Source organism: Phalacrocorax aristotelis, chromosome 9 (assembly GCF_949628215.1).
Source record: "Phalacrocorax aristotelis chromosome 9, bGulAri2.1, whole genome shotgun sequence".
In the NCBI taxonomy this organism is placed as follows: Eukaryota; Metazoa; Chordata; class Aves; order Suliformes; family Phalacrocoracidae; genus Phalacrocorax; species Phalacrocorax aristotelis.
In genome coordinates, this window is record NC_134284.1 from 32806766 (window position 1) to 32830430 (window position 23665).

Sequence of the window (23665 nt, forward strand, 5' to 3'; positions counted from 1 at the left end):
AAAGTATCGAGCCGAAACTCTATTTCCCAAATTACGTTCAGATAATTAAAAAATGTTTGAAATGATTAGGTGGTATAGATTAATTTTGTTGCATTACCAAACATGTATATTCATAGTCTTTTATTAAAGCCATCCAAAACTTAGTCATGGATTTCTTCATGACAGATTTCTAAAGCAATTTTCACACTCAAGGTCAGGCTGCATTGCAGGTGCCACCTGTGATCTTTTGTCTGAAGAGTTACACATGTTAAAAAATCAGTGCCCCAAAAAGAGCATCTACGGAAACCAGGGCTGAGGAAAATACATTTACTCTGGTCTCTGCAGGTTATATATTTTGCAGTGGTATTCAAAACGAAAGCAAAAATGCTGAGAAACATGTCCCCACCTTGCCATCAGGGCATGTTCAGAGGGAGCAAAAGTGCCTCTAATCTTAAATCCTAGTAAGTTTGCTAAAGGTACTGCAGGATGTGGCTGTTCATGAGATCTGGAAAGCAGACTCAATAAATCTTGAGAGTCCGTTCTGGGCTCATGTTAGCTGAGCAAGTTTCTCACTCTGGGTCCATGCAAGGGCTGGCCTAATGAAGCCTCTTCTGTGCAGAAAGTCTGAACCTATTTTGTTGCAGGTGCAACCATCAATCAAAAATAAAGAAGTGTGTAAATCAAAACTGTGTGTAAATCAAAGCTTTTTCTTCTTTATTCCACATGTGATTCTTCTTATTGTGAAAAAGAGAACCTAATTTAACTGTTTTGGAGGATAGAGCTCTGGGTCTTTAAATGCTAGAGAGCAAGGTTGCAAAGGGAGAACAAGGCATATCACTTCTTCCCACGGCAGGGTGTGTTTTACAGTTTGGGACACGTTGCATTAGACCTCAAAACTGTTAAATTACTCTTAGGTAATGTGATAAAAGATTTGTCTCCACCCACAGAAAGGAGCACGGAAGAACGACAACAGGTGGGAGAATAACCTAATACAACAACTGAGCACCCCAGCCCTACTCCCAGGGCTATCACAGGAGAGGGCTCAGCCCCAGCATCCAGGAGTCAAACCCAGCAAGACAAGCCCACGGAAAGGCTGTAGCACCTTTCCTGAGATTGGGCTGATGTATTTGGATGAGGTGATGACACGATGACTTACTATGGGAGGCAGGGAAGAGTATTTTGGGATGGTACAACACTTTTTATATGGTGTTTACGGGGAAGAACCAGAGGTGTAGAAAGGGAAAGACCAAGGTGGCTCGGAGAGGTATAGGTGTGGGAAAATAGAGGGATAAGGGGACAAAAGCGGCTGGTCAGCACGCTTGCCTGGCCTCGCCCTATGCCTGAGCAGCGCAGTCTGGCCTGTCTCCTCACTAAATGCCATTTCCAATGATTTTCCTGAGCAAGGGGCTTTCAGGGGATCGCATGTCCAGCTGCCAGAGCTGAGGAAGGCAACGACCCAGGGTCAGCTACTGGGTAGACTGTGTCTAATGCCAGATACTGGAGGGATCCACACTGTGTGTGTGTATAACTACATATATATATGTATACACACGCACACACATATATATATGTACATACACACCAGCACACATATATCCCAGACCTCCACCCTGAACTGCCAGAGAGGGGAACAGGATCAGCACGTTGGTGCTGTTTGACTGCTGATCCGTACACCCGCTTGTGTACATGTATCTGTACGCGTAGTGTGTACGTGTGTTTGCATTTTTGTATTATTGCCTACTGGCAATCCGCCCTCAGCCTCACTTCTGGCTGGACCTAGGAGCAGGCAGCTGCGGCAGCCTTGCCTCTCTTGGGCTACCAACGCTAACAGCTAGCACTGCAACTCTTCAGTATCTCTTAAATAAGTATCTTCTCGTAGAAAAGGTAGAACAAATCCTAGGAAAAGGAAATGCCTGGGCCAGGGTCCTGAAGCCTTTTTGCAATATCCACCAGGGAAGAAAAAACAGAAAAAAAAAGAGGAGGAGGAGGAGGCAAAAAAAAAAAAAAGATATTTCACACAAATACTTATCCTCTTCAGTTCTAATAGAATTAAGTTTTTATAATAAAAAGGGTGTGGGGGGAAGACAATAATAAGCTATTTTTCCTGTAGAGCATTTTATGCACATTTTTTCATGAATCTGAAGCCTCTCTGATAACAGTAACTTTGCTTTCTTTTGATGTCTTAAAAACCCCTGCCACTCCAGAGGTTGATTTTATGCTTCCACACTGTGTTTGCATTGCACATTTTTGAGAACATTGTCTGTGTGGTCACAGGCCAAACATATGTTTCACTTGGAACAGATTTTGGTATTGTGGTTAAAATACATCCATTGCCAAAAATAAAAGATAAAAGCAATCCAGGAGAAAAGTGAAAAAAAGAAAAGATGAATAACTATTATTCACATATAAAAAATTTAACATGGCAGCACTTTTTTTGTTAGTCCATTAACTGATTTCTTAGATAGCTTTCCTATTTATTTTTATAAAATAAAGCTTTTTTTTTTTTACAAACAGAAGAAAGTTGTCCAAATAGATTTAATTCCTCCCCTCCAATAACATAACGTAATTTTGAAACTAAAAATGAATGAAGCATTTCCCCACTTCCAATAGGTAAACCACCCCTTTAGAACTGTTTTGACTAAGATAATGTTAAATGATGAATTAATTTTAAAAATAAATCTACCATACTGACCTGTAGGGTATAGAGTTAATATTTGAAGTCCCCTCTAATCCTGGGGTCAGGAGCACGTGAAACAGGTAAAGAGAATACATGTTTGGGTAGATTTTGATATGCACACAGCAAGTCTAGCTCACTGGAAAGAAGCTTGAGGAAGAAGCACTTCAAGAGAAATACTAGGCAGCAACAACAATTTCAAGCTCCTGGTATTTACTGAGTCCTAAATGCAGCAGGAGGTGGAAGCTTTCATCTTCCACAGAGGCAAGACACTCCACAACAGCTGGGCGGCAGCATCTTGCTGCCTTCAGAGGCAGCCTTTCCCAGATACCATTGCATTTCTGTTTCTGCTCTTACTCTGGAGAAGGGAAATACAGGCTGGTTCACCAACCTTGAGCATTTGTCAGCCCCCACTCTCACTGACAAGAGGTCAGCTAACTAAAAAAAGGACTTGCTACCTAAAAAATTAAACTATAAAAGAGTAACAAGTAAACCCACGTTATCAAAATCCAGAAACAACAATCTTATTAAACATGCACAGACACACTAACAAGGCATCCAGCAAAAGAAAAAATTTGTAAGCTCTTAATGGGACCCATGAGAGGAGCAGTACACGTTGTACGCATATACTCATGTGCACTGCTTGTCTTGGTTTTTTAGTTACGTAATGTTTGACTGAAATATTACACTAAAGCATTTTAAGACCTCAAAAGCATATGCAAATTGTTCTACACTGAAATCTTCTGAAAGGGAACCCACAGAAAATACTTTTGCATTTTAAAATATAGGTCATCTTTCTTAAAATCTGTAAGAGCATCGTATATATGCCTTACATTTAGAGTTTGAAATGGTGAAATCTAAGTGCTATAATCACCGCTGATTTTAGAGGACTACTTTTATTCTAGTGGATTCTAACACATCCAAATAAAGCCTAATTTTATTTTTTTATTGTAATTCTTCATATGTCCTTTACTTACTAACACATAATGATTTCTAATATTGTTTATACCACTGTAAACAGTCCAGTGTTGCTCACAGGGGATAGTTTTTAAGTTGCCAGTAAAGCAAACTGATTTTCTACATTGTGTTTTCAGTTATGACAGAATAATATAAAATAAATACAAAAATGTTTAAAAGCAAAGGACACCTTTGCAATATAATTACCTGCACGACACCAGGAACACCAATGAAATTAGTTCCCGGAAACTTTGTATCTTCCTCCTCACTATGTATATCTTCTGGAGTCTTATAAAGACAGACGGAAATTGTTAAGTATTTCATACTGGGGGGAAAAGAATGCATTAGCAGAAAAACTTCATGACAGAAATGCAATTAAATCACCACTCACAGTCAATAGCCTGAATCCAGAAAAAAATGCTTTACCCACCTTAAAAGTTAGGAAGAATTTCTTTGCATAGCATAAAGAGAGAATATTAGACCTTTTTCTTGTAGGTTTTAGTTGTCAGCATACTGTTACCCAATCTAATGGAATCTCTCAACATCAAAAGTTCTAAGGCAATACCTGTAACTCTTATTAGAAAACCAGTATGACAAAATATTGTAAAACATAGCCCACAAGAGGCTAGGAGTGTCTTAAGCAATTTACTTGTGTGTGATTTCTACAGTGTTATTGAATATAATTTTTAAGTAATAACCACTATTTCAGTCCATGGTCTCTGTCTTAGTGAGTAACTGGACCACAGAGAACTCCAGAGGAGCTAACTCCTTAAGTCAGAATAGCAGCTAACACACAGGGAAAACAGAAGGTACAATAACTACACAAAAATAATCACTGCATCTCCATGCCTTCACACTGTCTGGTCTGTGCAACGCACAAGACAGAAGTCCACTGGAAGAAACAACATGCTGTCCTGTAAACATGTGCCCTAGTTTACAGCCTTATAATTCATCACGTAGCAGTTAACCTTTTTGTTGCACAAAAACCTTCATTGCTGCTTAGATTTGATCAAAAACGCTTCTGAAAAGTTATATGGAAGGAGAATAGAGCAGACTGGCCAGCTCCACACACAACAGGCTACCAGTGAACAGTCTACGCATACATGCCACTAACCACTCAAGTACAGCCAAGCCACAGATGGAGGAATGAAGAACATGCTCAGTCTTGATGCCAGAACACTGAAGCTGGTATGAATAAGACAGACATGGGCCAATAAGGGATTACAACTCTTAACAGAACAGAGAAATGCTGTTTTTCTTAGAATTTTGCTATGGTAATTATTTAATCTTGGAAGAACAGCATATTGCTGCAATTTTTCATTTTCTTTAATAAATACCTCTTCAGAACAATTACTCCACTTTTCCTGGAACTGTCTAATTTCTCTAACTAAAACAAGATAATGAGATAACTTTGTAGTAATTTAACATATTTTCTTTTCAAATAATTTGAATTCACAGATGTTTAGACCAATTAATACCTGTATTACAGCATTGACAGGAGGAAGTGCAGGCTCAGAGCTTGGAAGAACATGGTTTACACTCACACTGTCACTTGAAATACTGTCGATATCTACATTTGGTAACACCTAGAACAGAAAAAAGCACTAATCTGTAAATTTATTATTAGCTCGGCTACTATCGTTGGACTTTTTAGATTCTATCTTCCACTTGCTACTGAGCCACTAAACTTCAGTGACCTTTTTTTTCATACCTGTATCTGATAGTAACTTGGTTCTGAAAAACAAAATACTGTAATGTACGAAAACTAGCCCCAGAAATATTTGCCTCTTTTCATGCAGTACCTCATTTCTCCTGTCCTCTAATTCCCTGATACTTTGCCTTGCATGTGACAAAAGGTGAGTATACCTATAACTATTTACATAGCAGATGTGCATTTGACTTGCAATTCGTTTACACTCTGTTGGCCTACAAGCCCCTGTGTAGGCTGGTGATTGGTTTCACATTGTCATACATCTGGTACGGTAGAATAAAGGGCTAATTGTATTACAATATAGTTCGTAATAAAGGCATGTCCATTACAGCATCAAAACAGTTTTGGTTTTGTTTTGTTGGGTTTTTTTAATAACAAAGACTTAAATGCTTAATTCTTTGGAGAAAAGAAAATAATTTAAAAATCACCTTAAACATTTAAGAACTGGGTGAAATAACATCAAAATGCATGTGGGTGAAAAACAGCGATACAGCAAGGGAACAAGCCACGTCCTCTACCTCTATTTAACTTGGAGTTCCATTAATCATTTGTATCTGAAAGGTGTGTGTAGGAGTGTGTATATTCTCAACAATTTGAATCCAAAATAATGAACAAGTAAGAAACGTTAACTTCTTTAGCAAAAGACAGATGTAAAAAATAAATTAAAAAACCCCAACCCACTAGGAAAGGTCTGCAACGGTTGATTAAACAGAAGTAAAATTCTTGGGTTGACTATCATGATGGAAACAGAAATCTTAAAGGCTAAAGCATTCATCCAAGGAAAGTGACATTTATTTTAATTCAAAGTTTGTTCTGGCTCAAAAATCTCATTTAAGAAGAAAAGGTGACATAGAACTATTTTACAAACACCCTGCATAGGTGAATTATGGAAGAAAGTGTTTTCTATTTTGGTTAAATAATAAGGGTAATTGTTAAGATATGAATAAAAGTATTACTATAGCATGACAACTCTTTGGTCCATCCATTTGGTAAGTTTCTAATGCTTACTGAAAACCATCTGTTGATGTCAAAGTAAGTTACTGATGGATGGGACTGCCTTTAGTTGGCATTTATTAAGATAAACAAACAAACAAACAAAAAATCATCACTCTTGACATGTACCTGCACAGACAATTGAGGTGGATCCTTTCTCTCTGATCTCATCTCTATTACAGCTATGTTTGGTTTTTTTATCTCAACCGGTGGTTTTGGTGGCACTTGAGGAAGAGAGGTTGTAACTGTAACAGGATGCGGTTTACCTATAACTACTCCAGCAGGCTGCAGTGGGATGTCGCTAATTTGGGTTTGACCTAAGGACAGTTGAAAAATAATTAAAGATTTATATAAATCTCTGAAGTCAGTAAATTAATCAGTTAATTAAAATTAAATTCTGTGTGTCTGTTTTATATCAGACTGAGATCTCATGTGCAATTACACACTAATTTAAAAGTCCCCTATTAGCAGAAGCTAGGGTACAGGGCTTCACAAGGTGATTTGAAAGCTTTCCCAGCAGAAGCTATAAAGTCAACACTGCGTTTTTTAAAAATTACTCCCTTTTCTTGACTACAGTGACACCTTCTGCTGAAAAGGAGAACTACGTTGTGTTTGCCATTCAAAAATTACTCACCACGCTTCCCCCCCCACCTCACATTTTCTTTATCATATTGAAAATACTATTACACTTCGGGTGTCTCAAACAAAAAATTGTGGGATGTTATACTTTTCTTAAATAATTATCTTCTTTAAAGGCCAATATAATACTAACCCTTCCCAAAACAAGGCCTATATAAACGTTCTGTTGAAGGTCCAAAAATACAGAAGCCATGACAATGAATTTAAGTGCGTTTGGCACATTTCTACTGAAATTGTTGGGCTGAAGTCGTCATAAATGTTGAACCCAAGGGACAATGATTCAGCTGCCGCTAACATGGATACCAAACTTAAAGCCAGAACAAGAACCCTAGAAATGTAAAGTGTACCAGAGGCGGTATATTCAGCTAAGTAAATAACAGCTCTGTCAGGGTGTCACCAGACATCCAGCAGGAAGAATGAGAACAAGAACATTTTAAACTGTTCCCCCATGTAGATTTCCCCATGAGAAGGGCAGCTGCAAATCTCATGGGCCAGGGCAAATCACTGACTTAAGACGATGTAAGCTGTATTTTAATGAAGTAGAGGTAATTAACCATCACACCTCCCTTCTACAGGTTATTTGCTCCTACCTAGTGGAATAGCCATAGGAATTAAGTGACCTTCAAGTGGACCACAGACTGCAGGTACATCTTGACTTGGACTAAAGAGATACTGATTTTCTTGGCTAAGTGCATACACAGGATGCTGTTTCCTAGGGCTGGTTACTACCTTCTGTGTGCGAGACGTCTGAGTTTTTGCTGACTTTACCTTTGTACCTGAAAGAAGAGCAGATAAACCACACGTCGTCAATGCATGTACAAACAGAATAGTATCATACGCTACTAATTTAAGCCCTTCAAATGAAAGAGTAATATATTTTTGCTGTGGGATGAAGGGAGCAAGGGAGTGAGACAGGAAGGGTACAATCTAGAAGTGCGAAGTTAGATGTCACAGTATTGACAGCAACGATGGAATTAAAATTATAATTTTTGAACATCCAAGTCTAGCAAATAAAGACACAGAAATGTGAAGAGAAGGACACAAGGATTGTAGCAGGTTGGAATGAAATGTGCAGTTTAGCAGGTAAGAAGAAAACCATCATTTAGGTTTGAAATATGGCATTAGAACAGCACACCAGCCTGGCATGAAAAAACAGGATATAGAATATAGCCAAACTGATCTCTCCCTCATCTGATTAACTGCCTCATTTTATAAATGTGCAGTTTGTCTCCAGCCACAATATTGACAATAGTCAAAAAACCAGGTATAATCTACAGATTCCTGGTTTAACAACTCCTTGCTACTAGAAAATAAAGCCATAACTAATACTCAAAAGTCTTGACTTACAACATCGAGGAGCCACCGATTTTTTGGTCCAGTTTTGAAAGTGTATTGTTAAATAGCCAGCCAGAAGTTATGTGTATGTAACAATGCCTAAGCATGTAGCAGAGGAGAATGCTTACTGCGATGTTGCATTTCTCACTATAGAGTCATGCAGGGTCTTAATCAACCTATATTCTTTGCAAACAGTGAATATTATTAGGGAATTTGCTAACTTTAATCTAAATGGATAAAAACTGCCTTAAATATCCCCGAAAAAGCAGTAAACAATCATGAATCAAACAGAAGTGCTGCTACTGCTATTTTGTAGGCATTAGGAAAATGAACCTGGAAAGAATCACATTGGTAACCAACTCCGTATCTTCACTACAGCTGAAAAATGTCATCTTACTCCTCTGTTGTTTCTAATCATCACCCTTCCTGTATTAATGGCCAGTTAACACATGGCAGCAAGCCCTTTTTAGCTCTGTCACATTTAATAGCTTCCTAATTATTTGAAGAATAAAAGTAAATTATTATAAAATTTAGGGATAATAAAGATTGATAATGTGACTTTTAACAAATGCAGACAAGCAAGTAAGGCAATCCACTCAAGAACTGCTTTTTTTTTGTACACATGAACTATGGGTTATAAGCCTAGAAACAAGAATGGCAAGTCATAACTCTTCAATGAGAAAATACAGGTCAGAAAGAAGTATCTTGGAAAACGGCTTTAGGGTCACATTGGATAAGCAACGCAATGAGATCACAGTACAATGCTGTGGTCAAAGGGATACAAGTAATCCTCAGATGTCTCAGCAGGATGTGAGTGAGGTGGATCAGGAGAAGGCTTCCATATATGATAACACGCACTCCATTCTAATTCTGTATCTCCGTAAATATTAAAATAGATCGGATGTTAAAAGGCCTTTTTCATTTTTTTAAGGAAAATCACCTGGAAACTGAAGTAGCTGTAAAATCGAAGCCAAAAACTCACTACAAATCAGATACTAAATTTGAAGCGTCACATTTACTTTTGAGCTATGGGAAGAAGTAATTAAGGGCAGAATTTCTGATGTTTTTAAATGATGAGCACGTGCCTTTCCGCAAAGCATAAGTTAGCCAGAAAAACTGTTCTTTAGTCAAAGACAAATTACTGGACTCAGTAACATAAATAGATACAGTTCAGTGGCTTGTGATTTAGAAGAGGTCACACTACATGATCCAACAGTTCCCCCTGGCCTCGACCTTTTGAGTAAAAGCAGAAATTGGCAACATATCTGTAATACCGCCAACTTGTAAAAACAAGGTTCTCACAGTAAGAATGATTAAGTACTGTATATACACAGCACCTCATTTTAATTGCTTTCAACTTTTCATTTCCCCCTGAAAGGTTTATTTGCACTGAGCAGAAACTAGACATTTAATTAAATTTAGCTTTAAAAACCTAGTGTTTTACATATATTTATCAGTTCAATTTATGCAAGAAAACAACTCCAACTTTTTTTAGAAATGCTCTCTTACTCATAAAAGTGTTGGACTTTTTTCCCAACTTCCCATAAGAGACCAAGCATTAGTCACTACAGTTTATTTGCAAAGAAAATGGTTGAGAGAGTTATAAAATAACTGAAGAGAGACTCTCCAGATGGCCATTTCAGTCTTAAATAAACATCCTTATTCTAACACTAATTTAAAACAAGCTCAGTGAACTGCTCTAACAAAATAGAGTAATTTAATAAGTCTGGATTTTCCAGCCAATCAAACCCAAGGCCAACGACTTCCAATAATTTTTAAGCCTTTATCACCTGGTACATTTAGGTCAGGAAGGGAATCTGGGGGTGCAGATCCATAAGAACTAACCATGCCTCACACCAGCAAGATTTCTTTCTTTTTTTAAGAATCTGGTGCTTTAAAGTGCTCATTGAACTTGGTTTCCTTTTGTTTACACTCCTACTATAGAGGAGTACAGATCTGTTCCTGATTTTATTATTTATACTTTCCTGCCACAGCAGTATCTCTCAGAATAGCAGCCCTCAAAAACGTTTAACTATTTTGTCTTCACGAGACCCAAGTGAAACACAGAAGTGCTACTTTTCCATTATATTGGCAAGATGTAGGAAAGCACAAAAATTAAGCAGCTTGACCAACTGTCTTAGATGAAGAGTCAAAGGCAAGTAATGCCAGTATCAAAGGCTGGCCTCGGTCTAAAGCCATGAGAATCAGAAAACTTGGAAGCAGGACTCATTAATTGGCATGCTATTCTTTTAAGTGACATGCAAAAAATTCTGTATTCTTCCTTTCTTGCCTTAGGTAAGAATACAAGGGGGTGTCTCTGTCTTGACAGTAAATAGAGACAAAAAACCATAACTCTCTAACTGCGGTCTGATGTGAAATAGAGAAAGGAATTTTATGGAGGCTTTATTACCGCAAACACACATGTTGCTGCACGGCTGTAGTATGACTTGGAAGAGAATCACTTTGGGTAAAGGCTATCCAGAGTTCATTGTGTTTTCATGCAAATAGCTTTTAAACTGTACTTGTCACATGCAGGAGTTCTAGAAGATTGAATGCAGCATGGATCCAGTACGCAGTTTTCTCTTTTATTTTGATTCTCCGCCAGCAGAGAACAAGCTAAAGCACATGAGCAGCTTCTTACAACTGCATGCAACCTGTAGCTTTACATTTCTCTTACCCTACTGAGTGAAACATGTTACCAGTAGAAAACTGGTAGTATCAAATGATCGAATGACCCACTTATTAAAATTAGGTTGGGGCAGGGGGCACTTTTTCTGCCTCTTTACAAGGTATTGTTTCTGGAATGATGAAATTGGCCTCCCTGGAAAGGTTGTGACCTTCTATAAAGGACAAAAGCCCAATAAATATAGAAGAGAAATGTCATTTAGGACTCAGCAAAAGCAGAACTGCCGATTAATTATTTTTAAAGTGTCTGTTATCAATCCAAAACTTAAAGGCCACTGTATCGTGTTATTGCTACACTAAGTGCTTACTAGCACACAATTTATTAAAAAAACATCTGTACAGAATAAACTAAATTACAGGTGTGCAGCATTGCCAGTAGTCAAAAAGAGTGATAGATCATGCTGGTCCTTCAAATGAGTATACTGGCATTTTTCACAAAAAAAAAAAACCACAAAAACAAGAAGCGTTTCGAGAGAGGTCAAATAAATTTATATAAGCAGTAAGTCAAGTAGTTTTCATATACCAAGTTATCACCTTTTAAAAAATTAAGTAAGTTTTGAAAAGTCTTCTAGATTTTTGCCAGGACTATAATGCCCATCTTCCAGAGGGTTATGAGAATCGCAAATACTTTCTACCAATAACACTTTTTCTTCATGGATCACAACTGGGCTCCAGAGTGCAGCTAAAAAAAGTTCCAGGAAATGGCATCAAGACTACACTAAGCTTAACAATAGATTCTTGTACTATTTTGAGGATTTGCCACTGTGGATGTACATAATGTAAAAAAAAAACCAACCTCCAAAAACCAAGCAGTGCTTGTCAAAGACATATATATGTTTTATACCATACATTTTAATGGCCTAAAAACATGGTCTCATCAAGTCACCGCCTTCTCATGCTAATCTCTTATATTTCATACAGAATATAAAATTTTGACAGGTATAATAAAAACTTGGACATTATTTTTTAAACAGGACAGTTCAGATTGCATCAAGTGTATTTTCCCTGCATGGGTAACAGAAGCACGAGTGCAGGAAGCATGGAGGGAAGCCAACTAATAGTTTTCCATTGATGGTCATCCTATTAACTCGATTGTGCCCACTATCACTTGAACTGTCTCTTACACTTAACACACTCTTTCTCTCCATCATTACCTTTTATCATGTAATTTGCTCACTCTCTCCCACAGTGAGAAGAAAAATAAGCCCTTGTGGTTTTTTTTTTTGGTTGGTTGGTTGGTTTTATTGTTGTTTTGTTGGGTTTTTTTTTATTATTTGGTTTTTTTTTTTCTTTTTTGTCTGCACTCCACTGCAGCTTTCTCCTCTTGGTCTGGAAAATCCTCGTGATCCTTTGTGGGTTTCTTGCAATGGTCTTTACTTCCTCACAACGTATAAAACGACTTCTAATTAAAGCAACTGGTATCTTGACTAGACTCTTTGCTGCACAAATACAGGGAAGGATGAGCTGTTCCCCCATAGCTTCAATCATAATGAAAACAGCAAAGTGCAATCACTTTGGAAATTTCTTTAACCATCCTGCATGACAAGCATTTCTAGTTCTTAACAGTAACAGTAGCAATAACATCTACATCTCCTTGTAGTCCTACACATTAGTTCATTAGTTTTTCTGACGTACCAGTTAAGGATTCACCTTAGTTTCTGTATTAAGAATCAGTTAAGTTTTGAAAAGATAACTAGGAAATTAAACACACAGAATTAAAACAGACAAATCTAAAATACACTATTTCAAACTGTTAATTATTTGTAAAGACAAAAAAAAGTACCAAGAAAATTCCATGAACGTAACAACTGTAAGAAAATTTAGAGCAAAAGGCCACCAAAATAGAGAAAAATAGGAACTTATGTTCCTCTGCAAACCCACTTCAAACACAATCCTACACTTTCCATACCTTCAGCATAAAAACACCTGGGCAAACACTGAACAGGTCTATCCTTAAAAACATTGATTTTTTAAAACAGATATTAAAGGCTGTGCCTTTGAATAGCACTTGTTTTCCCATACAAGTTCCACAAAGATGGATATCAGTGCATGTTTTAATCCTGGCTGAAGATGACTTTCCACAGCTTTCATAAACATCGTAGCAGTGCCACAGACACACACACAGACACACACACACACTCTGCTTACTTCACATAAATATGCTAGTTGGTACTTTTCTTTATTCTTCCTTTTTCTTTACTCCTCTTTGAGACAGTACTTTGAAAGAATTACCACTACTGACAGGGTGGACTAATTTAAAACTAGAGTGTGTATTGAATTTAATTTACTCCAGATCCACTTTGATCAAGATTTGTCTTTATACCTTATAATTGTTTCCTTAAAGAAAGTCATATTCATTAATGTGATTTTCAATGAACAGATGAATTTCTCTAGAGCAAACATTACTTTCTATTAACTCAAGATAAAGTTTCTCTACACTTATCTATGTTGGATATCATATAGTTTCACTTTATTATTTTTACACATTTTGAATAGATTTGAAAATCAGAATCTTCTGATCCTAACACTGCCTTACCAAACTAATGAATGGCATTCAACATTAATCAACTAATAACCTTTTATCGATCATTTAAATAACCTTAACAAGCTAGTACAGAGAGTTTACTCCATTTCCAACCCTGATTTGACTAAAAAAATGAAGTTACCTGCATTTACTGAACTTAAGCAATGCTTCCGATTAACACGTCTTTCAACATTTTCAAGTTAATAGATGTCACACTCATAAATTTAAATTTTCAAGTATCAATCCCTGTATTAGAAGTGGGAAATGAAATATCAGGCTTCCTTAATCTTTCAAATCTCAGTAGATTTCTTATCTCTGAATGAATCAATCGTTTAAATGACATGACTGGATAAACCTGACATAAAGAATACATCTCTTGGTAACCCTTATCAAAAGCTGAGTCAGTTTTTCAACACACTCAGCTTTTGGGTGCTTATGTCATTACTTCTGGCAATTCAGCTGTTTAAGACTTGGGCAACAATAAATGTATATTAATATATTTATTAAATTTAGAAGTATTAATTTATCAAGCTAAAGTAAGTGAGATACACACAAAAGATCTGCAAACCTACTGGTATTTTTTAGTTTTGAAAAGAGCACCTTTTAGAACAGAAGTTCGGTTGGAAGAGGCCTACAATGATCATCTAAGTCCAACTGCTTGACCACTTCAGGGCTGACCAAAAATTAAAGCATGTTAAGGGCATTGTCCAAATGCCTCTTAAACACTGGCAAGCACGGGGCATCGACCACCTCCCTGCGAAGCCTACTGCAGTTGCTTAAGCTTTAAAATGAAGAGCAGGTGCACTGTGATTAAAGTGTTTCATTTATACAAGGAATTCCTAATAGAGAAACTGGGAAAGAACACCTTGTTCACATCAAAGAGTTACTTACCTCTAACACACTCTGTCACCTTGGGTCTTTGGAGCTTAGATTTGGGAGAGGGAGAGTTGAATCTCAGATATGGTGCTTTTTTGAGTGTGCTACGACGGCCCTGGTAAATTGGTTTCCCATAAATGTGACACAGATAGTCTTCGTTTTGTACCATGGCACTTCCATCCACAGGTCCCTGACACACACCAAAAAAAAAAATTTACAGTTGTTCATGTATGAAAACCTGAACACATCAGTAGAGTTGCAAAGGTCTAGAGGAAAAAAGTAAGAAGTTCTGCAACAAACAGTATAAACTGCGAGCACACATGAAAACTTATGCATATAGAATACATACAAGAGGCTTACTAACAGCTGAATAAAATAGCAGGTGCTGGGTAAGGCAAATTATAACACGACAATGAATTCTATGTTGTTACACACACTCAGCTTAGACTTCTACAGCACATGAAAACAAGGAGACTTCTGACAGAAATCCACAGGACAGGGCTACCACTGTCATTTAAAATTATTAGTTACACATACAACATTTCACATGAATGCTGCAATCTACAGCACAGCAGTCATTACCAAAAAAGAAACCAACTACTTGGGAACTCACAGCTGCCCTTTTTTCTTTCCTCTGCAAATTTTCAGAAGAAAAGTATGTTCTAAACCTCTGTTTGCTTGTGTCGTCATCTGCTTGCTTCTGTAATGGCTTAGCTGCCGATAAAGGCTTCTTTGTCGAGCATCCTTGAATTTTTTGAGCTTTCCCTTTAACTTCTTTATCAGTCTTCATAGCCTTGATGTTTTGGGCTCTCTTGATCCATGGGACCTTTTGATCATATTTCACTTGTTCTGAATCATTTCTTGCCATTTCAGCCTAAAGATAAATTATAAATGTAATAAAAGGAGATTTTATCTTCAAGGCTGTCAGAGTCATCTGTGGATAACTTTGAACTTCTGAGGCATGGCCTGTTTTTCATGTTAGCCAGCAACTATGACCAGTTATTTTCATTAAGCAACGGAAGTTTAAAACTAGAGGTAAATATTTCATTATAGCGTAATACGTGCTAGTAGTAATAAGCAGTTTTCTAATGTTTTCAAGTTGTGAATCAATCATGTTTAACTATTGACGTGACAAACTACGTAAGGCAGAAAAATATAATGCAAAAACCTGAGCTCGTTTTTTCCAGCCATACCTGGATTTCTACGCTGATTGCCTTAATCCACTCGTCCACAGTCTTTTTGATACGAATCTCTTCCAGTACATCTCTGAAACAGAAGAACAAACTATTTTAGGTCATTGCTTCTTAAATTGCACAGGTTTTCCTGGGAAAGTAGTGACCTACAAACACTATGAAAAGAGAAACCCAGAACACAGAGACAGTAAGATTATGTACCCCTACAGTCTCCAAAAGGCACTAAGCAACCCTATCTGAGTTTCCCAAACCTAAATCTGTTCCTATACAACGTACCTGCAAACCCTGTCCCCACCACCGTATATACTGTCATTACTACAAACTTCTACAACTAAGTGGCAGCCATGGGTCAGTTCCTGTTTTCATCAAGGCAACAAAAACATTCCAACTCAAAAGACAAAAAGCAGACGACAAAAATTACTACTTATTCTAAAAGCTAATGATAGCAGATGATATGCCTGAAAAAATCTTGACATTAAGAGAATAGTTACCTTCCTCAGGAAAACACAAGATTAAAGAGCATTTCAATAAGAGAACTTTCATTATGATTCAAGCAGGAGTATTTAACACAACTAATTAAGCAGAAGTTCAAAAGCCAAAGATCTACTGTAGGATGACTAATTCTGTAACACAGGTTAATGAAGCCTTTTCTGTCTAGAATTATTAAATTTTCCTATTAATGCAAGTTTTTCTATAAAAAGCTGTGTCCCCTTGTCATGACAGCAGAGCAGTTTGTCCAGGTGATAGAGTCTCAGAATTCAGATTTAAGTTCTGGAGCACAGATCACACCATGAAGTAACAAAATTCAGTTCACGTCAGGAGGGTTAAAAAACATCTGACGTTCAAGAGAATCATCTCATGGTTGCAAAGAAGAATGAAGAAATACTTTTTTTAGGGAACTGCACTATTTCTTCAATGCATGGAGTTAAAAAACTTGAAGGAGAGTTGATAAAAGGTGAGCACATACCACAAGCAGTCACACAAAGCACTGAGTAATAGGGTCTAACCTGTTCGTTGTCAAGGCGTTAATAAAAGCGTACATGGTGTCCCCATCTTTTGCGCGAATAACAGCTTCCAAATTTTCTTCAAGAACCTTTTTATTGTTTTGAACTCCTCTCAAAATCCTTTCAGCATCTCTTAGTATAGATTTCGGCACTTTAACATTTTGAAGGATGGATGGTTTATTGAGCTGATGAAGTTCAGGAAAATCAGACACAACAGCAGGCTTTTTTGACTAAAAGTGAAACAGAAGTGCTAGCTTTTAATCAGAGATTGTAATTTCAATTTTCTGCACACTGATCAGAATTCCTATTCATCTATTATCAAATCAATGGCCATCATATGAAATACCATCTACAGGTACTATTATCAACTTCAATTACACAAGAACATTCAGTATGTTGCAAATGTATTTAAAGGTTAAGCAAATGGAAACACATCCAAAAGCTCTCAAATGTGAAATGATGTAATATATAAGAAGCAATGCTAATTGAAGCAAATAAACATGTGAAAAGATGGCAATTAGATACATGAAGTATTACATGCAAACCCCTTCATGTAACAGTACTTAAGTATAATTAAAAGCATAATAAAAACCAAAATCCTCTAAATATATGCACTCATTTGGCATCAATCTATCCCAAGAAACACCAGGCAATGCACGTACATTTTTACCACAACAAAATAAACCCCCCAAACAGCACCATGACCCTCTCCCCCTTTTGCAACTATTAGCCTTTTACTTTGCAGAACCCTTTTACAGAGATAAAAATTGAGCATTTATTAGCTGCTAAATACAAAGGAAGGGACACAAGTACAGGGAAACACAGAGGCAAACAGCTACAGTTCTCACATCCATTTTCATACTCCTGATGAAACCCAGAGGGCCCCGAATAGAGTGCTTCATTTTCCAGAACCAAAAAAAAAAATTAAAAAGTGAAAAATGTACTTAAAGAAAAAGAAACCGCAAAACAAAATACCCAAACTTGAGTAGGCTCTGAAAGCATTAACTGAATTAATTCAAAAAAATCTCACAGATTGAAAATCAGCTTTGGCTTTAAGGCTACTCTTTTATTAAATCAGATTTAAACAAAAGTTTATGTTCTAACAGGTGTACTGCCAAAGACCAGTGGACATAACAAAATAGAAATCAACATACTGATCCCATGATTTTGTTTTTGCCTGGTGAGAAAAGGATAAAATACCAAATTATTTACCCATTTTATATAGGCTTTCATTTCAAAATGAAATTTTTTGACAAATGCTAGCTCAATAAGACAGGTGAAATTTGTGAGAAAATGTAAGAAATACAGAAACATGTTCAATCGTAAAATGATGTAGACCTGCCAATTAGACTCAGATCATGAAATGGTAATTGCATTAGCAGCCCACATGATGCCCGTTTGGAGGCGGCAGCTCTCTGCCAGACACTTGTATAAAACCCTCAAAGATAGCTCACTGAGACTGAATAAGACAAGTCAAAGAACAAGTTAAATCTGACTTTGAGTAATGCAATCTGTACATAACAGCAGCCTTTTCAAAAAAATACAGGGATGAAATAGTTACTGTGGTGTTATCTCATTGCCAGCATATGCAAAACTGTTTCATTATTACAGTATTAAAAAAACCCCAAACCATAAAAATTCAAGGTATACCTTAATAAGATCATTCATGTCTGACTTCCATGAATTTGCTTCCTAAAAAGACAGAAGAAGAGCTGTTGAAACTTACCTAAACACAGATCTGTCAGGTAAAATCTAGAGCACAATGAATTCCCTGTGAACTACTAAATCTCACTGCGCACTTCTTTTGGATTAGAGCACCACCTTCTGTTCCATCTCAGCCTGTCTTGGTTAATTCAGGCCTTTCGTTTGTATAACAAAGCTAGTGGTCATTTACCCCAAGCATTTATCTTCTCACTCTACATCTCTCAATGATGAGAAGTCAATAGCTAAGTATCTAATTGACTCAACTTCACATTTGCTGAACTCATCATCTTTGTCTTCCTATTGACCTTTTTCATAAGAAGACATTTGAATCCATTTATGACAACTGCATCTTTCTCACCTGCCATTCCTTCTCCCATCCTGTCCTGTGCTGCCTATACTAACGAATATTATTCAATGTCAGTTTTTAGCAATATTGGTAAGCAAATATTTGCAATGTAAATGGGGCACGTGGCATTGGTTCTCTTACTAATAAGAAAAGTTAAACGTGCAACCCACTAGTATCTTACAAAATCTATGAAACAATGCATCAGCCATACTGTAAGATATGACAGATGAAGCTGTTTTCTAAAGGTACAGTAACAAATAACTGGCATATAATACACAGTAGTTTTAGGAAAATACACAAGCCAAAACCTTCAACCACAGAAGCAAACCAACAGAATCAAATCTATTATGCTCCAAGCCAATTCACAAAGCTGTGCATATTCAAGTCTTTCTCCTTTCCCACCGCTTACGTTTAACAAGACCAGAGGACCACAGCAGACAGGCTAAATGATCAGCTATACCTTCCTTCCAGGTGGAACCAGTTTAACAAACAGATAAAAGCCTCGATTTTCAAAAGCCAGGCACAAGTCACATATTGCCAGCACAGAACCATTATAGCACCGAAGGTACAAACCCATTAGCATGAGAAACGACCCAATGATGCATGCCAGGCAATTCTTTGGAAACAGCACTTTTTACAAAAAGAAATGGCAAAACGAGAAAGCAAGTAGCTTAAGTCATTCCTAAAGTTGACTGCAGATAAACAGAACATTGTTCTTTCCCAAATGGGAATGTTAAATCATCTCTGTAGTGCTAGTATCACAGCAAGAAAGCAAGCAGAAACCAGGCACTGAAAACATCTGAAACCTTACAACAACAAATAAATAAAACTTTTTTTTTTTAACCTGTTTTATGTTTTGTAAAACAGCAGAAAGAGCCCCTACAGTCTAGTCCACTGTGTACTCACCGAGACATTACTCGGGCTCAAAGCCCTTCCACATATGAAGACTAGAGTATTTCAAGAAATTGTAAACAAATGTCAGTCTTTTTATGGAGGCAGAAGCAAGGGCAACTCTTTCACAGATATCAGGCCTCTCAGTTTTTCTCTACATTTTTTATTCCCCTTATTCAAACTCTTGGTCATTCCAGTAACATGGACTTTACCTGTAGCATGTCACGCATTTCTCGTCTCAACTGGCCCAGATCTTGAAGTAAATCATCTGCTTTTTTCACTGTTTTCTCAATTGAATTGTAATTTTGGAAGGAGCTTTCGAAAGCGGCGAATGAGTCTGTATGCAAGGCAGTATGCCTGATGGGAGAAACACCAAGTAACTTTCGCAGTTCCTTGTATCGCCCAAGAAAGTAGCCAAATTTGAAACTGAGCATGATTTCAATGTGCAAGAATACCAAACCTTCATGTAAAACGGAATTTGCTTTTTCACTTGAGGTTAAGGACAGGTTATTGGGTTTTCTCTTTTTACCACTTAACACCTTGAGCTGTATCCTGGTATTTTGAACAGTGAAACTACATCTAAAATTCAGATCTAATAGAGCAACATTTAAACTTTGGATGCCTTCCCATTTGAAGCAATTAATATTTTTGTCTATACTATCATAAATAAGACAGTATTTACGTAGCTGTTTCTTATTATATTAGTTAAATTATGACATCGAACTCTTGCCTGGAGAAAATATGTTTCAGACTGGATGGCTAAAAACATTTCCTAACTCACTCTTAAAGCACAGAAACTGGTATGCTGCTGATGCTGCTCCTTCCCAACAAAGCGTTCTCCTACAGCTCCCACAAGCAGGCACCTTGGAGCCTCACTGACATAGGCAGTTCCACTTGAACACAATGCCTGCATAGCTGGCTTCCTGACACTACTCCACAAGCTGCTGCAATAGAAGAAATATACTCAGAAGACAGAAAAGCACTCCAAGTGACACCTGCTGACCTCTGAGAAAGGTGTTACAAACTATCCTTAGCAAGGAGCTTTCATCTACCTTCAGGACAACAGATGCAAAAGCAGCATAGAAATACCACTGCTCCAGTGTTTCACTTCAAGCAGAGCTTTGTCAGACTCAAGGACCACGCCACTGACTCAATGACACCATCAATATCTAATACACCTTTCTCAATTTCATGAAAACAAGCCAAAAATCTTACTCAGTTTTGGACCGTTACGTTTATTTACCTGTCTCTGTCAGAATGCCAGCTCATTTTATTACTGTTTAATGTTGCCTTCTCGGAAAACTCAGTTTGCTTCAGTGGCAGCTCTTGAGAATTCACAACATGCTCAAGAAGTCTTCCTCCAGCTAAGGCAGAAAAAAAAAAGTTACATTTACTGTTAAGTTTGTTCAATATATTTAATACTTACTTTCCCTTTCCAGATATTTCACCATTACATAATAATCACTAAGGATAAAAAATCATTTTTACTAAATTTTAAAATACAGATTTGCTTCAGATAAGTCACATAAAACCACTCACACTAATCTACCTTGCTAAGGTAAAGCAGGCATAGTAAAGTTAGAAAACAGATGAATGAAACTGACAGTAATTAACTGAGTCACAGAGAAACATTCTCTCCATAATGTCACAGATTTGTTCTCCTTCCACTGTCTCTTTTTATCTATTCCTGGACCCATGGAACAACAGGAACATGTGACAGCTTTGTGAAAGAGAGCTAGAAGCAGCAGTTTGAGAAGGATCTGATGAAGACACAAACAGGTACTTTGTCCATGACAGAGTACAATGGCTGCATCTTATCTTAGATCCTCAAGCAATTCTAAACACAACCAGCTAAAAAAGATGCTTTATTTTTTATGAAATCTTCAAAACTCAGTTTCATGCTGCTAAACTGATCAAAAGTAGTGAAAGAAAGTTACTTCTTTTGCTTTACAGATGCTATTTTCATTATGATGGCCTGGAGACCCTATGAATGCATGTTTTTATAAAAAAAATAATCAGTTCAACCAATGATAATGAAGAAGTTATTGAGTAGATCCCAAGTTTTTCATTATTCTATATAATGATCCTTGAACCTCACAGTGAACAGTCATTCAATTTTTCATCTGAGAAAACATTTCAGTGAGCAGTCATGTCGAGACGCCAGAGGTTACACCACTTCTGTCATTAAACCTTTAGTTAGTTGAGTCAGTGACTAATCTACATAATGAACCTTTCTCAAACGTACTTTCAAATATTCTGAATATACGTATTTCAGTGCCAGCAACCCAACAGCTCAGATTAGGTGAGGACCACACAAAGTAACCCTCAGGCCATACTGTTCATGCCAGTGGAGGACAGGAGTGTCTTACCCACATACCTTCATGGGTGGATTTGGGAATATTTTCCTTTTCTGTTACAGGGTTTTCTCTCTTTGAGATTTTCACATTTTTTGATACAGGTTCAGGAGCATATCTCCGAGGAACTGGTGTCTTTAGAGGAGACTTTTGTGTATGTATGGCATGACTTTGAAATGGGCTTGAATATGCTTTGGGGGGGAAAAAAGGTAACGTTATTTAAATGTTAACAATTTTCTTCATAGGAAAACAAATCTAGAAAAAAAAAAACAAGCCAACATTACGAATTTTTCACAAAAATGCAAAATGTTACAGAACTAGTTAAAAAGTAAACAGGAAGAAAGTTTCATTCTTACAAGTGCTATTATAAAGGGATCAAAAAAACCCCAAATCCAAACATAGTATGAGCTAGTTCATTGCAAGCTTCCACATAGAGTATTTCTCAGTTAAATTATTTTAGGTTAAGCGTAGGCCTCCCTTGGTGCAGACTAAGCACTCAGTAAGTACTAAATTCTCACTTTAATTTAAACTGGAACATTTTCAGAATAAATGGAAAATATTATATAGTACATTAGGCAATAAAATCAATTACACAGAGGAACTGTTTACTACTTGTTACTGATGTGATATACAATCCAGTATTAATGGAAACAAAATTAATGCAAAACTAACACTGGAAGTAAGATATTAAGGATTTGTTTTCACCTGGGGTGGGTGAACCACTCGTGGGAAAGAAACCCCTCTGACATGAAGACGCTCCGTTAGTAAGCAGTCGCTGTTCCGGCTTCTCAGATTGTTTTGTCATGAGACTGGAGGAAGGTACATGAATTTTCTGTAAGCCACCCGTGTTGACTGCAGAGCTGATAAGATGAGACTGAGAGACAAAATTACAAAGTATTTCTGATATATCCATCAGTTTCCGCAAGTAAAACTCTAAGCATGAATACTTGCCATGTAATCATATTAACCAGACTTTGACATGCTATTTGAGAGGAGAGTCATTTACAACAACCTTGGAACACAGACTTTATTCTGCCTTTCAAAAACCACTCTCCGAAGGACTCTCCGAATAAAAAAATTTAAAACTGTTCATAGATTTTTAATCTGACTAGCTGCTTATTAAATGAAAGCTTCTTCAATCAACAAAGGTCTAAACAATTTCTTAGTGGGAAGGAGAACATTCCACAATTTTTGCATTTACTTTCCACAGACAGAGAAACTATGGGGGGGGAGCAGAGCAGATACCTGGGACAGAACCAGGAAAAAAAATTTTCCCCAACAGCTCTGAGCTCATGTGCTGGCCACTGGATCTTTTCTTTCTAATACTAAGGTATAATCCAAATTATTATAACACTGAGACACAGAAAAAATTACTAAGCTAAGGCTTCTGCATTCTTACTTAGATACCTGAATATCCATTTGTTGCTCTTGTAACTTTTCCAAACGCTGAATCCGTTGCACCATGAAAGCATTCATTTGTTTTTCAAGCTCACCAACTCTTTCATGACAGCGGGGCTTCTCATGTTGAGACATTGTGTTTGTTTGCTGTTCAGCAACACGCTGCAGTTGTCTGTCTGTCTCCTGCAGTTTATGAAGTAACGCTGAAACTGAGTTAACTTTTGCTTCCAATTCATTTTGAACCTGGGAGAAAAAAATAAAAGTGGGGAAAAAAAAAAAACCAACCAACCAACCAACCCTTACTGCAAAAGAGGTGTAGGCATGAAGGGAAACATCCTTCCCATCACCATGGAACACATGGAAACAAACAAATAAAATCCTAGTTAGACCTAACTTTTGGTG

At 37.1% G+C, this 23665-nt stretch overlaps 1 protein-coding gene across 8 annotated transcripts in view; it reads right to left on the minus strand.

Annotated features, from left to right (window-relative positions):
- The window catches only part of KIAA0586 (KIAA0586 ortholog), a 75625-nt gene that overhangs the window by 46065 nt on the left and 5895 nt on the right, over positions 1-23665 (minus strand). For 7 of the 8 annotated variants that reach the window (XM_075104231.1, XM_075104229.1, XM_075104226.1 and 4 more), the window contains exons 6-19: positions 23273-23506; positions 22571-22739; positions 21889-22056; positions 20755-20875; positions 19724-19868; positions 18221-18262; positions 16574-16800; positions 15567-15639; positions 14987-15247; positions 14389-14563; positions 7544-7729; positions 6444-6631; positions 5089-5196; positions 3818-3898 (exon numbers count right to left, since the gene is read on the minus strand). In XM_075104231.1, the coding sequence (XP_074960332.1) occupies positions 3818-3898; positions 5089-5196; positions 6444-6631; positions 7544-7729; positions 14389-14563; positions 14987-15247; positions 15567-15639; positions 16574-16800; positions 18221-18262; positions 19724-19868; positions 20755-20875; positions 21889-22056; positions 22571-22739; positions 23273-23506 (2178 nt within the window). The remainder of the gene's footprint in view (positions 1-3817; positions 3899-5088; positions 5197-6443; positions 6632-7543; positions 7730-14388; positions 14564-14986; positions 15248-15566; positions 15640-16573; positions 16801-18220; positions 18263-19723; positions 19869-20754; positions 20876-21888; positions 22057-22570; positions 22740-23272; positions 23507-23665) is intronic. The other variant, XM_075104224.1, reaches the window with a different exon arrangement.